Source organism: Electrophorus electricus, chromosome 3 (assembly GCF_041902795.1).
Source record: "Electrophorus electricus isolate QZ-2024a chromosome 3, ASM4190279v1, whole genome shotgun sequence".
Lineage (NCBI taxonomy): Eukaryota > Metazoa > Chordata > Actinopteri > Gymnotiformes > Gymnotidae > Electrophorus > Electrophorus electricus.
The window spans coordinates 10435082-10449498 of NC_137499.1; the positions used below are offsets into that span (position 1 = coordinate 10435082).

General features: G+C 39.1%; 1 protein-coding gene across 1 annotated transcript; it reads left to right on the top strand.

Annotated features, from left to right (window-relative positions):
* Window positions 1–1587: 1587 nt before the first annotated feature.
* On the top strand, window positions 1588–9974 carry gmppab (GDP-mannose pyrophosphorylase Ab). Its single transcript, XM_027004692.3, has 12 exons — window positions 1588–1825; window positions 2124–2221; window positions 2328–2431; window positions 3844–4036; window positions 4142–4201; window positions 5776–5906; window positions 6323–6457; window positions 6649–6746; window positions 6945–6991; window positions 7072–7164; window positions 7790–7958; window positions 9011–9974. The coding sequence occupies exons 1-12, from the start codon at window positions 1786–1788 to the stop codon at window positions 9109–9111; spliced, it is 1269 nt and encodes a 422-aa protein (XP_026860493.2). The 5' UTR covers window positions 1588–1785; the 3' UTR covers window positions 9112–9974.
* Window positions 9975–14417: the final 4443 nt, after the last annotated feature.

Consider the following 14417-nt stretch of genomic DNA (forward strand, 5'->3'; position numbering starts at 1 on the left):
AACTCTAATCCTAACCCTAACTCTAACCCTAACCCTAACTCTAACCCTAACCCTAACCCTAACTCTAACCCTAACCCTAACTCTAATCCTAACCCTAACTTTTTGTTTGGAGGGTTCTATCTTGGGAGACATATACAGAGGGGCAGAGTTTATAAAAGAGCATGTGTGGTCCTTCTTGGTTCCACACCAGTCCCATATATGTACATACTGAGACCTCTATCTTTTGATCCATCAAGCTCCTGGAACCTAGCACAGACTGCAGAGTCGAGATTACTGTGGCGACCTCTCTTTCCCAGCTGTGGGTAGATATGAGATGTTTCAGACAAGGTCCCACGCTTTCAGTCATTTGAATCATAAGGCAAGCTCTGTTAGTAAGATAATTACACATAAATGTGATGTTGTCTCATTTATGTCAATTGTTAATGAAAATTCTGGAACAGTCACTTGCCTCTAACAATAGTTCCCACATGTGAAAACAACAAAGAAATATTTCAAATGAATGTAAAACTGTGTCTCTGAAATGGTTATGAACATTATAAGATTAGGTCTGCCATCTAGTGGTGTAGAGATGTAATTTTTACCACCCTGGCATCAGTGGTCATTTTCCAAAGCAGGAAGAAAGTCTTGCCTTAGATGAGATGACCATTCTATCATCATCTTAAAGTTAACTAGAAAATGCTGTAGGCTGTGGACATTTAATCTAATCAAAAGCCATGACATAGTGAGTTGATTTTGCACTTGAAGAAAACCTTAACAGAGTGTGTGATGTTTTAAGGATAAATGAGTTCCTATGAAGTAACACTACTTGAGTCTTTTTAACAGATACTTTCATACTTTTACTTAAGTAATAATGTTAATGACTACTTGAGTAATTATTATTTTAAAGTAACAGTACTTTTACTACCATTTTCATCCGCTTTCTTGAGCAAAGCCAAATTCTTGTGTTTAATATGAGCCATGAATGTAAAAATATCAGAATTTGGTTGGTGGATTAAACCGTGTCATTTAAAAAGCAGGTTAAGGTGTAGGTATATTAACCTATACATCATGTTTATATTGTGTATATATTTATCATATATTCTCACATTTTTAATATTTATTATATTATTATATTATCGCTAGCACACTAGTTCAGTTTTTTTTTTATTTGTACAGTCCATATCGGGGGTCCTGCCTAGTGTAGTAGATCCTAGCCTATTATATATTTTTATATATATTATAATTGTATAATATACAAATATACATATATATATATATATATATATATATATATATATATATATAATTGTATATTATACAATTATCTCTGACACACAGCTCAGCTCACAATGCTACTATTGCACTTTCTGGTAGATGCTATCTGCATTTGACTGCCTATACTTGTACTGAGGAATGACAATAAAGATCCATCCATCCATCAATCCATCCATCCATCCATCCACAAACTCGTCCTACTCAAACAGCTCTCCTCTCACCAGCAGGTTTTTCTACCGTGCAGCAGAGGGCGCCACCTAACCGCAGCTCAGGGGAGGCGGAGGAACTGCTGCCGTCACTGCTGCGGGAAAGAATCTTCCGCGTTATTGGAGCCACTGTAATGCCAGTGAACACGGGATTGCTCTGGGAGTCTAAAACTTGAAGCTTTTGATTGAAACAAGAATTTCAAACACATGCTGTGCAAATACGTTTAATACTATAATCCACGTGCTATTCTACTAAAGGTGACAAAAAAGTAAACAGGTTTTCAGGGTTTCTTGGATTATTTCTGACAGAGTGACTTATCTGAAGATGTTGAAAGCAGTCGTACTAATCGGGGGTCCTCAGAAAGGTGAGACGCTCCTGTTCGTGCTGTTATACTACGCTTTACATCCAAAATATCGTGTGATTCAACATAATTAAATAGTAACTAAACATTTAGGGGATTACGATGACGTGGCGATGAGGAAGATATTAATGACAGTTACAACTATTTGTATACAAAGCTCTGGAATTCGACGAAATATCACAGTGGCCTAATTGTGAAATATTTCACGAATTTCCACTTGTTAAGACATTAGGGCATTTTCGAGTACAAACGTTAGGAAAACCTAACGCCAAAGGAGCTTGCCTTCTGTCTTCTCCACCAGGAACTCGCTTCCGCCCCCTGTCGTTCGAGGTGGCCAAGCCGCTGTTCCCCGTGGCTGGGGTACCAATGCTGCAGCATCTCGTAGAAGCCTGCGCCAAGGTGGGTACCGCATCCCGTCTGAAGCCTACAAGATGCAGTGTGAAGTGACGACTGGGTGATCCTGACCTGTATGACACAGTAGGCAGCTGTTGTTTTTTGCTAACAGGTTCCAGATATAAAGGAAGTCCTCCTGATTGGCTTTTACCAGCCGAACGAGGAGCTTAGTCGCTTTTTAGCTTCTGCCCAGCAAGAATTTAAAATCTCCTTAAGGTAGGTATACAGTAACTGTTATATAGTAAACAACCTATGTTTTATTATCCCATTACTGAGGTTCTAAACATACCATATAGCTCATCACTAATCGCTTCTAATTAAGAAATAAAAGTAAAAACATGTCTGTGATGTTTATGTTTGTGGCAAAAAGTATATCTATCTATCTATCTATCTATCTATCTATCTATCTATCTATCTATCTCTATCTATCTATCTATCTATCTATCTATCTATCTATCATTACTATTGTGAGTGTTATTAATATTAGTATTAATATATCTTGGGGTGGCACACTAAAAGGCTATACAGTCTATAAGAACCTCGGAGTACAAAGGTAAAGACACTATATTATAGTGTATAATGAATTGCATACTGTTTAATTCCTTGGCTGTTCTCATATGAATATCACATCAGCCAAGGAATCAATAATTAGCTTAATAAATTCAATTAAAATGCATCACAAACAAAGCTTCCATTCATGTCCAGCACGTCATGTTTTACCTTATTTACAAGTGGCTTCCATTCTTTGAATCATTTCAGTGTGCTATAACTTGGCAAGCATAACGTTACTAATGGGGTGGGGCTTGTATATTCAGCATATGGGCACAAGACAAGAGGCCTAGATACTGGACACAAAAATCGCAAAACATGTACAAATACATGGAACTGTAAATATAACCTTAGCAAATATCAGAGCAATCACACAGTAAAAATTGTTGCTTTGTAAAAATCATCAACAATGTCAGTACACGAGTGTTAACGTATTTATTAAAATTAAAAAACAAATGTGTTAAATGCTGTTTAATTACCCTTTTTTAGTTATGGTACTTTAAAATATAAAATCATCACAACCAATCCAAATGAAAAGGGCAGAAACCCCAGAAAGCTGATAGATGTGCTAGATGGTGAATGACCAAATGAGCTTTAGACTCTACAGTTCTACTGACCCAGTCATCTCTTCTGGAACATCAACTCCTGTTCCCTTCCTAATGTTGCTCAGTTGCCTTTTAAAACATTTTCATAGTTTGCATATGTAAACATTAATTTAAGTTCCAGTAGAGTTGAATAAGAAGATTTTTCATTTGCATCTTTGTTGAATCCTGTTTTTAGTAGTGAGTTGATGATGGCTTTTGATCTTAACTGTGATGTGAGAATGTGCTTAAATTGAGTTCAGTCTGCTCAGTGTTGACTGACTTTATCTGCTCATTTCTGACTTCTCCCAAAGTTTAACTCGCTGTCCTGGAATTGGTTACTCTGGGTATGTCAGGTCAGGTTAGTTCATCTCAGGAGTTCAAGGTTCAGTTTAAGGTTTGTTAAAGCTGCTTTCTGGAACAGCACCCAGCTAAGCCGTCTCTGTATGTCAAGCTGTATGTGGGCAGTCTGTGTTGATCCTGTCCTGACATCTTTAGGTACCTGCAGGAGTTTGCTTCTCTTGGCACTGGCGGCGGGATTTATCACTTCCGAGACCAGATTTTGTCCGGGGGGCCATGTGCGTTCTTCCTGATGAACGCTGACGTCTGCTCTGCATTCCCCCTGGCAGACATCCTCCGCTTCCACCGTCGCCATGGAGACTCCCACTGTGGAATCATTCTGGGGACCACGGTAAACCAACCAGTGATATGAACAGGGGCTTTACAAATGTGTGTACAGGCTGTGTCTGCCCACAACCCTTTGGGAACTGTGATGTTTTGTTTTACCTTTCACCAGGCTAACAGGAAACAGTCACTGAATTATGGCTGCATTGTGGAAAATCCAGAAACAAATGAGGTACCAATAACACTGACCTTCATACACACACAAACAAGAACAAACAAACAAACAAACAAATATAATAAGTAATAAGTAAAAGTAATAAGAGATTATTATTGTGTGCACAATTATTAGGCAAGTTGTATTTTTGAGGATTCATTTTATTATTGAACAACTACAATGCTCTTGGTCAATCCAAAATGTTAATAAACGCAAACCCGAATATTTAAGAAAGTAAAAGTGAAGTTTATTATGTGTGCATAATTACTGGGCAACTATTCATGTGCAGAATTATTATGCAACTAAATGAAAAACAGAAATTTTCCCATCTCGCGTGTTTTTCATCTGTTAAAGTGAAATAATAATAATAATAAACAAACAACTCAAAATTTACACACGAACATTTCTAACATTTGAAAGAAATATCAGAGACCACTATAGCCCCCCTTCTTTTCAATAACAGTCATAAGGCTTCCATGCATGGAGTCTGTCAGTTTCTAGCCTTTACTGGCTAGCCACGTAGTGGAGTACTTCGATGCATGCAGTGGAGCATTGTCCTGCATAAACATCATGGTCTTCTTGAAAGATGCAGACTTTTTCCTGTACCACTGCTTGAAAAAAATGTCTTCTAAAAACTTCCAGTAGGTTTGGGAGTTGATTTTGAGTCCATCTTCAGCCCAAAAAGGCCCAACTAGCTCATCTTTAATAATACCTGCCCATAGTAGTACCCCACCTCTGAGTACTAAACACCTTGTACTTCTGAGCACTCCAGGTAGGTTGCAGTTCTGGAATATGACAGCACTGGAGGATAATGGATTCCTGTTCACTTCACATTTGATTCTTCTTAAATCTTTGTCGGTTAATTTGCGTCTTTTTTTCTCAAGACGTTTCTTGCAACCCTGTTGACTGTTTGCAACAAAACATATGATGGTTCTGTGATCACGCCCAAATATCTTAGCAAATTTAAGAGTGCTGCTTCCTTCTGAAAGACTTTTTACAATTGTTGACTTTTCAGAGTCAGTTAAATCTCTTTTTTGGCCTATTTTGCCTGAGGAAAAGAAGGTGTGTAGTAATTATGGACACCTTGATATAGGGTCTTGATCACCTTAGGTCACACCCTCCTTCATTACACAAATACACATCACCTAACATGCTTAAATCCAATAAGCATTCAAGTTTATGCAGCTTGGAGTGGGAAAATATGCATAAAATTATGATATTGTCAGAATACTCTCTTGACTAATAATTGTGCACACAGTGTAAACAAGCAGTTTGCAAAGAGCAAAAGCTACTTGCAAATCCAAGGTGATGGGTTTAACGTCATACTGATACACCTGTAACCTGTCATACTAATACTCCAGTAACCTGTCATACTCATACACCTGTAACTTGTCATACTCATACACCTGTAACCTGTCATACTCATACACCTGTAACCTGTCATACTAATACTCCAGTAACCTGTCATACTCATACACCTGTAACCTGTCATATTAATACTCCTGTAACCTGTCATAATGATACACCTGTAGGATGCTCTGGATAAGAGCATTTTCCAGATAATGTAAATGTTTTTATTATTCTATCCTCAGGTCCTTCATTTTGTTGAAAAACCCAGCACTTTTGTTAGTGAGATTATCAACTGTGGAATTTACCTGTTCACACCTGAGATTTTTGGGCACCTTGGGACAGTGTTTCAGAGGAACCAGGAGGAAAGGCTCCAGTAAGTGCTAGAATGACCCAGTTCTGTGCTGAATGTGTGTTTTTTGGACGATCTGTGATAGTAAATCAGATTAACGAGAGTCCTGTTGGCACAGGGAGCTGTGATAGTGAATCACACTAACGAGGGTCCTGTTGGCACAGGGAGCTGTGATAGTGAATCACACTAACGAGGGTCCTGTTGGCACAGGGAGCTGTGATAGTGAATCACACTAACGAGGGTCCTGTTGGCACAGGGAGCTGTGATAGTGAATCACACTAACGAGGGTCCTGTTGGCACAGGGAGCTGTGATAGTGAATCACACTAATGAGGGTCCTGTTGGCACAGGGAGCTGTGATGGTGAATCACACTAACGAGGGTCCTGTTGGCACATGGAGCTGTGATAGTGAATCACACTAACGAGGGTCCTATTGGCACAGGGAGGGTCCTCTGTGCACAAGGCAGATGGCTGAGGTGATCCACCTGGAGCGGGACATCTTTACCATGCTGGCGGCACACAAACAACTTTACGTTTACAAGACACAGCACTTCTGGAGCCAGATCAAATCTGCAGGGTATGTCTGAAATACAACCCCCCGCCCCCGCGCACTCTTACTCTCTTTCTTTAACTCCCTCTTGCACGTGTTCTCACGCCGCCTGTCTCATTCTCTCTCACTCCCTCTCTCGCAATCTCTTTCTTTCCCATTTTCTTTTTCACCCTTCACTGCAGCCAAGTCATGTGACCCAAGTCTAATTTGATTGACAGGTCAGCAATATATGGCAGTCGTTTGTACTTGAAGCAGTATCATGAGACTCACCCAGAGAGACTGGCCACAAACCAGGAAGGGGCACCAAAGATAATAGGTACCTGCAATACTACAAGTACTGCATTTAAGAATAAGGATAATATTAAAAACAATAGTTGTTATTATTATTATTATTAACATCATCATTGGATTTAGTCCTGCTATAACCTGTATACTTAATACATGCATATTTAAATACCTGTCTTTGTGTTTGTTACTGACTTAATAATTACCATTAATTATGTTCTACCTGTAGGGGATGTTTACATCCATCAGACAGCTAACGTTGACCCCACAGCTGTGGTAAGCATATCACAACATCACAAACACGCCATTAGAGAGGATCAGTAGGCATTTGCTTTAAACTACCTGTTTTTCTTCAGTTAGGTCCCAACGTCTCAATAGGGAAAGGGGTCTTGATCGGTGCAGGGGTTCGAGTGAGGGAATCCATTGTCCTCCATGGGGCCGTGCTACAGGTAAAGGAGTCAGGTTGCATTTAGATATGTCGTGGTTTTGATTAGTCAGATTTGTTTGGCATGGTTCTCCTGTGGTGGTAAAACAGCAACATTTAGGGACAGCACAAATACAAAATAGTCAAAATACAAGGACATCACCTCAACAAAACATCTTAAAAGTGCCGTGTTTGTGACAATGTAAAAAAAACTAAAGTGTGATATTGAAACATTAATGACAACACATTAACATCTAGCCACAACACAGCAGTATGAACCCAAACTAAACGTTTCCACGTTGCTACTACTATACATGATGACCAGGAAACCATTTTCATGAGAAGTCTGGTGTAGTCTGTGGTGTAGTCTGTGGTGTAGTCTGAGGTGTAGTCTGAGGTGTAGTCTGAGGTGTAGTCTGTGGTGTAGTCTGAGGTGTAATATGAAGTGTAGTCAAAGGTACAGTATGAGGTGTAGTCTGAGGTGTAATCTGGTGTAGTCTGTGGTACAGTCTCAGGTGTAGTCTGAGGTGTAGTCTGAGGTGTAGTCTCAAGTGTAGTCTGAGGTGTAGTCTCAGGTGTAGTCTCAGGTGTAGTCTCAGGTGTAGACTGAGGTGTACTGGTGCTGAAATCCTTTCCTCACTCTGTTCCAGGACCACTGCTGTGTGCTGAACAGCATCGTCGGGTGGGGCAGTGTAATAGGAAAGTGGGCAAGAGTGGAGGGTAGCCCAAGTGACCCCAACCCCAACGACCCCTATGCTAAAATCGACAGTGAGACTCTGTTCAGGGATGGGAGTTTGACCCCCTCTATTACCATCCTGGGTATGTGACACTTATATCATCTCCATGCACAATGACACTGCTTCAGGTGTTCAGAAACAAGGACCAAAAAGAATAATAACGAAATGAAAAAGCTACCTGTGAGTCAGGCTCTGACATTCATACTATACTATACTACACTATACTATACTATACTATACTATAATATCCTATACAATACTATACACTACACTATAACATACTATACAATACTATACTATACTACACTATACTATAATATACTACACTATACTATAACATACTATACTATACTACACTATACTATAATATACTATACAATACTATCCTACACTATACTATAAAACGCTATACTACACTATAATATAATATACTATACAATACTATACTACACTATACTACACTACACTATAATATACTATACAATACTATACTATACACTATACAACACCATACTATACTATATTACACTATACTATAATATACTTTACTATACTACACTATAGTATAATATACTATAGAATACTATACTGCACTATACTATACAATACTATATTATACTACACTATACTATACTACACTGCACTATACTATACCACACTACTATAATATACTATACTACACTACACTATACTATACTATAATGCACTATACTATACTACACTATACTACACAATACTATACTATACTATACCAAACTACACTATACTATAATATACTATACTACACTACGCTATACCATACTATACTATAATCTACTATACTGCACTATTATACTACACTGCACTATACTAATACTATAATAAACTATACTACACTATACTATTCTGTACTACACTATACAACACTGTACTATACTATATTATATGTCATACTTATTGCTCTTCCTGGAGCAGTTTTTCAAGTTTCTTTTTTAATTAGATATAATAATGGGACTTTTACTACTAGAGGGAGAAGTAGCTTTCACTAGGTCTGAGTAGGTCAGAAGCTTGAGCATATTACCTGAATGTAGCATTAATAAGGCATTAATCTACTTAAATTAAACTTCTCATTTAAGGTTTTTTGTTTCTACATAGGTTGCAATGTGAACATTCCATCAGAGGTCATTATTCGAAACTCAATTGTACTCCCTCACAAAGATCTTAATAGGAGCTTCAAAAACCAGATCATCCTCTAGAGGGCGCCATCTCCTTCTTCTCCTTCTTGGAAAAGGCATGGAATGATCCACAATAATGTGAATAAGGAATCTACTAATTTGACATAATATTGTTTAGCAGACATTTGGTGTGTTTCTGTTGCTTGTTTGGTGTCTTGTGTTTACCCTTGTATATGTCCCTCTTTTTATAAGTTTTTGAGAAACTTTATAACAATATTTTTTTTCAATCACTACTTTTATGTTTTCGAATGTGACGAACATTTTCATTTAAAAATTTTAAAATAATTTTTTCAAGTTAACCTAAATTTAATGTTAGTTTTATACTACACAAACTTTAGTCTCCTAATCCAGTGATTGCATCAGGGTCCTGGACTCCTGTAATGATTTTGCACATCACTGATGTTGGTTTTTGTATTATTCACTTAATAGTGAAGAAGTGAGTTTTTAGGAGCCAGAACATGGCTTCACATTCACATTGACCTGCTTTTTGATGTCCTAATATTCATCAATGTCTCGTGTTGGGTTTCGCCTATATGAGGTTGTTCGCCTATGAGGTTTACATGCATCAAGTTCTGCCACAGTGTGAAGATGGGAGACGCAGATGAGTGAGAGTATTGTAAAGAAAGAGTCGGGCGTATAGTACCAGCCAGTGACACTGCTAGGACTGTGCTTACCAGCTTTTCTGCATGAGAACATGGGCCAGAGGAGGATGGCCTCCCCCCCTTTGAGTTTTGGTTCCTCTCAAGGTTTCTTCCTCGTGCTCTAGGAAGTTTTTCCTTGCCGCTTTCGCCCTTGACTTGCTCACTGGGGGCTTGAACGTGGACATTTGTAAGGCTGCTTTGTGACATCTGTTGTAAAAAGCGCTATGTAAATACATTTTGATTCGATTTTTGAATTTGATTTGAATATACTGAGATGCACAATCAAGTCATCTTAAATTCAGATGGAAAGGGTAGGTTTTCCTGGCCAGTCTGAGAATGAGTTAGCTTGTTATTGGTAATTTATCCTTCCCTGGGACTAGACCTGAGAGGTTCCACTAAAGGAGGATGGTGGTGGGGCGGTTTAATCAAACCCAATTACCACATAAAGCCTGCAGCCACATTACGCCAACCTGCAGTGATCCGTATCACAGCGACAGATAGAGAGAGCGAGAGCACTGCTTAAAACACATTAACTTGCCTGAATCCATTTGCGTGGGAGGCAGAATGGTGGGTTCCACTTAGAGAAACTGCAGAAAGTTCAGTGAAGATGAGATTAAGTGGATTTCTTCTGCCCTGGTACGTCAAAGCGATAGATTTGCACACTGTGCACTGTAGGCAAAAACAGCACAGCACACTGCTTCCAAGAGTCACTTCATTAGTTCAGTATGTGTGCAGCACCTGACATCACTTACGTGCTCTTTAAACACACACTTCTTCCTGATGCAAGGAACTTTCCTGATGGATGCTTGGAGAGTCCTGCTGGTCGTATGTTTCACCTGATGGTCTAGACTTCCAGCTGCTACTTAATCAACCCTCATCGATTTAATGACAGTCCAGAAATGAATATTTATTGAATCAAAAGTTTAATTAAACCTTGGTAGAGTCTGCTAGAACTCCAGCAAGAATGTCATGAGAATGAATTAAATCTGATACAGTGTGCCCTCTGCTCACTATTAGGAACACAAAACCTACACTCACTCTCACTTCATTAAGTACACCTAGTACACCTATGGGTGCCTTTTATAGAGTTTTAGATTTAATAAATAACTTTATTAGAGATTGTAGATTAGATTACATTAGATTAGATTACATTAGATTAGATTACATTACCTTGTAGCCCATCTGGTGCTATACAATTTGTCAGCCACCTGATATGAATCGAGATATTAATCAAGATATTAATCAAGATATTATGTGGTTTGTGGATCTCTTATGTTACATGAGCAAACAGAGGCTTGCAGAATCACTGGAGTTTTTGATAAGCCGAGGAGTGTATGAATCAGAACACAGTACCGGGTCATAGCCAGATAACAATACAAAGAACACGGTACCAGGTCATAGCCAGATAACAATACAAAGAACACATAGACAGATAACAATAGAAAGAACATGGTACCGGGTCATAGCCAGATAACAATAGAAAGAACGTGGTACTGGGTCATAGCCAGATAACAATACAAAGAACGTGGTCCCAGGTCATAGCCAGATAACAATACAAAGAACACGGTACTGGGTCATGGCCAGATAACAATACAAAGAACACGGTACCGGGTCATGACCAGATAACAATACAAAGAACACGGTACCGGGTCATAGCCAGATAACAATACACAGCACGCCACAGGGAGCTGTAGTCAGTACATGTAAAAATATATCCAAAACCAGTAAGGCAGTCAGAACACACAGGAAAACAAAACCAAAGACAAAACCAGAATCAGAATCCAAACATCCAAAGCAGAAAATCATAACCAGAGAAACCATACATATACTGTGACAGTACCAAGATAACTGGGGCTGAACAAGTAAGTTCTAGCTGCTTATAATTAATATGGGGAGGATGATCTGCTGACATGGTGCAGGGTCTTCTGGGAAGTTGAATCATTGTCTGTGGTTCTAACAGAGAACCGCTGTAATATTGGAGAGGTGTAAAGTGAACAAACTTGCGAAGCACCAGCGCCTTGGACTTGAAACGGAACTGAACTAAATAGGGAAGCCATAATAGAAGGGATGGATGGAAAAGAATAACTAAATAATAAGTTTAATAACAGACATAGACAAACAATACAGAATAGAACAAAGAACAAACAGGCTAACATAAGATTAACAGGGTGAGGGCGAGAACTAGGGAACAAGGGAATTAAACATAAAGGAAAGACTAAGAGAACAACAAAGAAGTATAAAACTAGGACAAGCAGGGAGAACACTGAACCGGACTATGAACGATAGAGAAACAACAACCAAAACCAAAAACACAAGTAATCATATCTCTAAAGAAAAGCAGATAACACTTACGTATATAAAAAAGGGAAAGTGAGCAGAAGCGAAGTGATTGGAGAATACTGGATGAGGAAAGAGAGCGAATACAAACGGGGAAATACAAACAGGGAAAGCCTCATAGAAAGTGCGACAGTACAACAGACTAGCGAACAGAAGAAAACTAGTGAACATGAACAGGGAAAGTACCATAGACATAGAGGGTATCTGGACCAGGAACGCAGGGGGAAAATGCACGTAAGCTAGAGAGCTCAAGCAGCATAAAGCAAAACGACCAACAAACAAGAGACGTGGGACCATTGTTTGCATAGGACGACAAATAGGGACAAACTAGGAACAGCTGAAGATAAAGGGGGAGGAGACAGGGAACCATGGCGACAAATGAAAACTGGAAAACAGGGAAGTGACTAGTTTGCCAGGGAAACTGGGGACGCTCCGGTCTGTGGGTGTGACAACCGCGTTAAAAGACCACTCTCAGAAACATATTCATGCTGTTCATCTGGGACAGTGGTGTGGCTGGGTTTTTATGTTTCAGTATCACTACTGAGTTCGGCCGGCCCACTGAAGTATCTGGCCAACTGTGCTCTGGAGGGTCAGAAATTGACCACTGATAAAAGGCCAGGCTCCTGGATAGCTGGACTCCAGGAAGGCTAGGCTCCTTCACATATTATTGCTTTTTCTGCTCTTCTGCATTATTTGGTCTTCAATTACCTGCAAAGTCAAAAATTTCATGTCACCATATTTTAACAATGAACCTTTTGTGTTCAGTTGGTTATTGGCAAATACTACAATGGTCTATTAAAATCACTCACTGAAAACCTTGGTGGATTTTGTGTGGTCTGCTGTTTTCATGTTATAGCATTTGCTGCTGCGATTCATAAACTTGGAATAAATAAATTCATGCACCACTGGACATCTACTAATCCAGGTTATTGATGAATAATCTGAGTTAAGTGTGTTTGAATTATGTGTGTCTGGGAATAATCCTTTGTGCTCCAGGCTGGGGCTCGTTTCTCCAACCATTAGCCATTAAGCCAGTTCTTAGCCACCACCTAGCGAGCTGGCTCACCTACCAGCCGTTATATCCCTAATTGCAGAGGGTCCCAAGATGGTGCTTTCTCTGAGACATGTGTTGTCAAGCATCACTTCTTTATAAGCAGCTGCACAGACACAGCTAAAGGAACACAGAGCACAGAACTAACTACCCTCGTCACAGCTTTCACAACTGGTGACATCACCGTGAACGGTAGTGAATCAAATCAGTGAACCCACAATTACAGGATGAATCCATGAATTGCAAGATGAATGCATGGATTACAGGATGAATGCATGAATTGCAGGATGAATTTATGAATTACAGGATGAATGCCTGAATTACAGAATGAATCCATTCCACAATTATTTTTAGTTATTAGTTATATTATCTACCATTTTATACTTTGGAGATTCTATCCTTAAATTCTCTTAGTGTGAGTGAGCAGTTGCCAAAGCTTTTCACTGCTAGTTGTACTGTGTATGACTTTATGTGACAAATCTTTGAACTGATCTGATCTTATTTGAATGCTTTTCTGTAGCTCCACTCAAGAGTTTGCAAACTGTGCATTGCTGACAGATAGACTCCGAATATACAAGGTGTTTCTAATAAATTAATGTTTCTAATGAAATAGACATTGGAAACAATCATTTGTATTAAGGCTGTTCACTGTTTGGGCTCTTCTTCCGTTATTCCCCATATCCAGGCGCGCGTCTGCAGAGCCACATTGACACAGGATGATGGTCTGTTCACCTGAAATCATAATCCGCTAAACTGGATATAAATGATTCTGTTTATTGCAGTTTTACATGCAAAAACTCTACAAAGTCTTTGTGAGAAACCAAAATAATCTCTTGGGTAAGTAATGGGAGGCAGACTAAAAGAATAGAAATGGGTAAAATTATTATTGGGAAATATGTCTAAAACATTTGAAAAAAGACTAACAGATAATACTTTAAATAATTACAATATAATTACACCAATGACTGCAGTATAATATACTGAGTAACAACTTGCCACTGGCTCAACCTGACTCCGTCTCCGTCATACGCACACAGGTGGTCTGACAGTTTTGAAAGACCAGAATGGATTTGGGCATTTTTTGGTGCCTCTCATAATCCTGGCTCAAACCCCTAAACAGGAAATAATGCGTCCTCACTGAGCAGATAATATCCAGTGCTGAGAGATGAACCTCCCACTCGCTTCTTGTAAACACTGTTGCTGTTCATAGTGTGTATGAGAGTCACAGGGATTAATGGCCACTTTGTAAAGAACCCTGTGAGATGTTTCTCTCCTCAGCCACCACTCATAATTCTGCC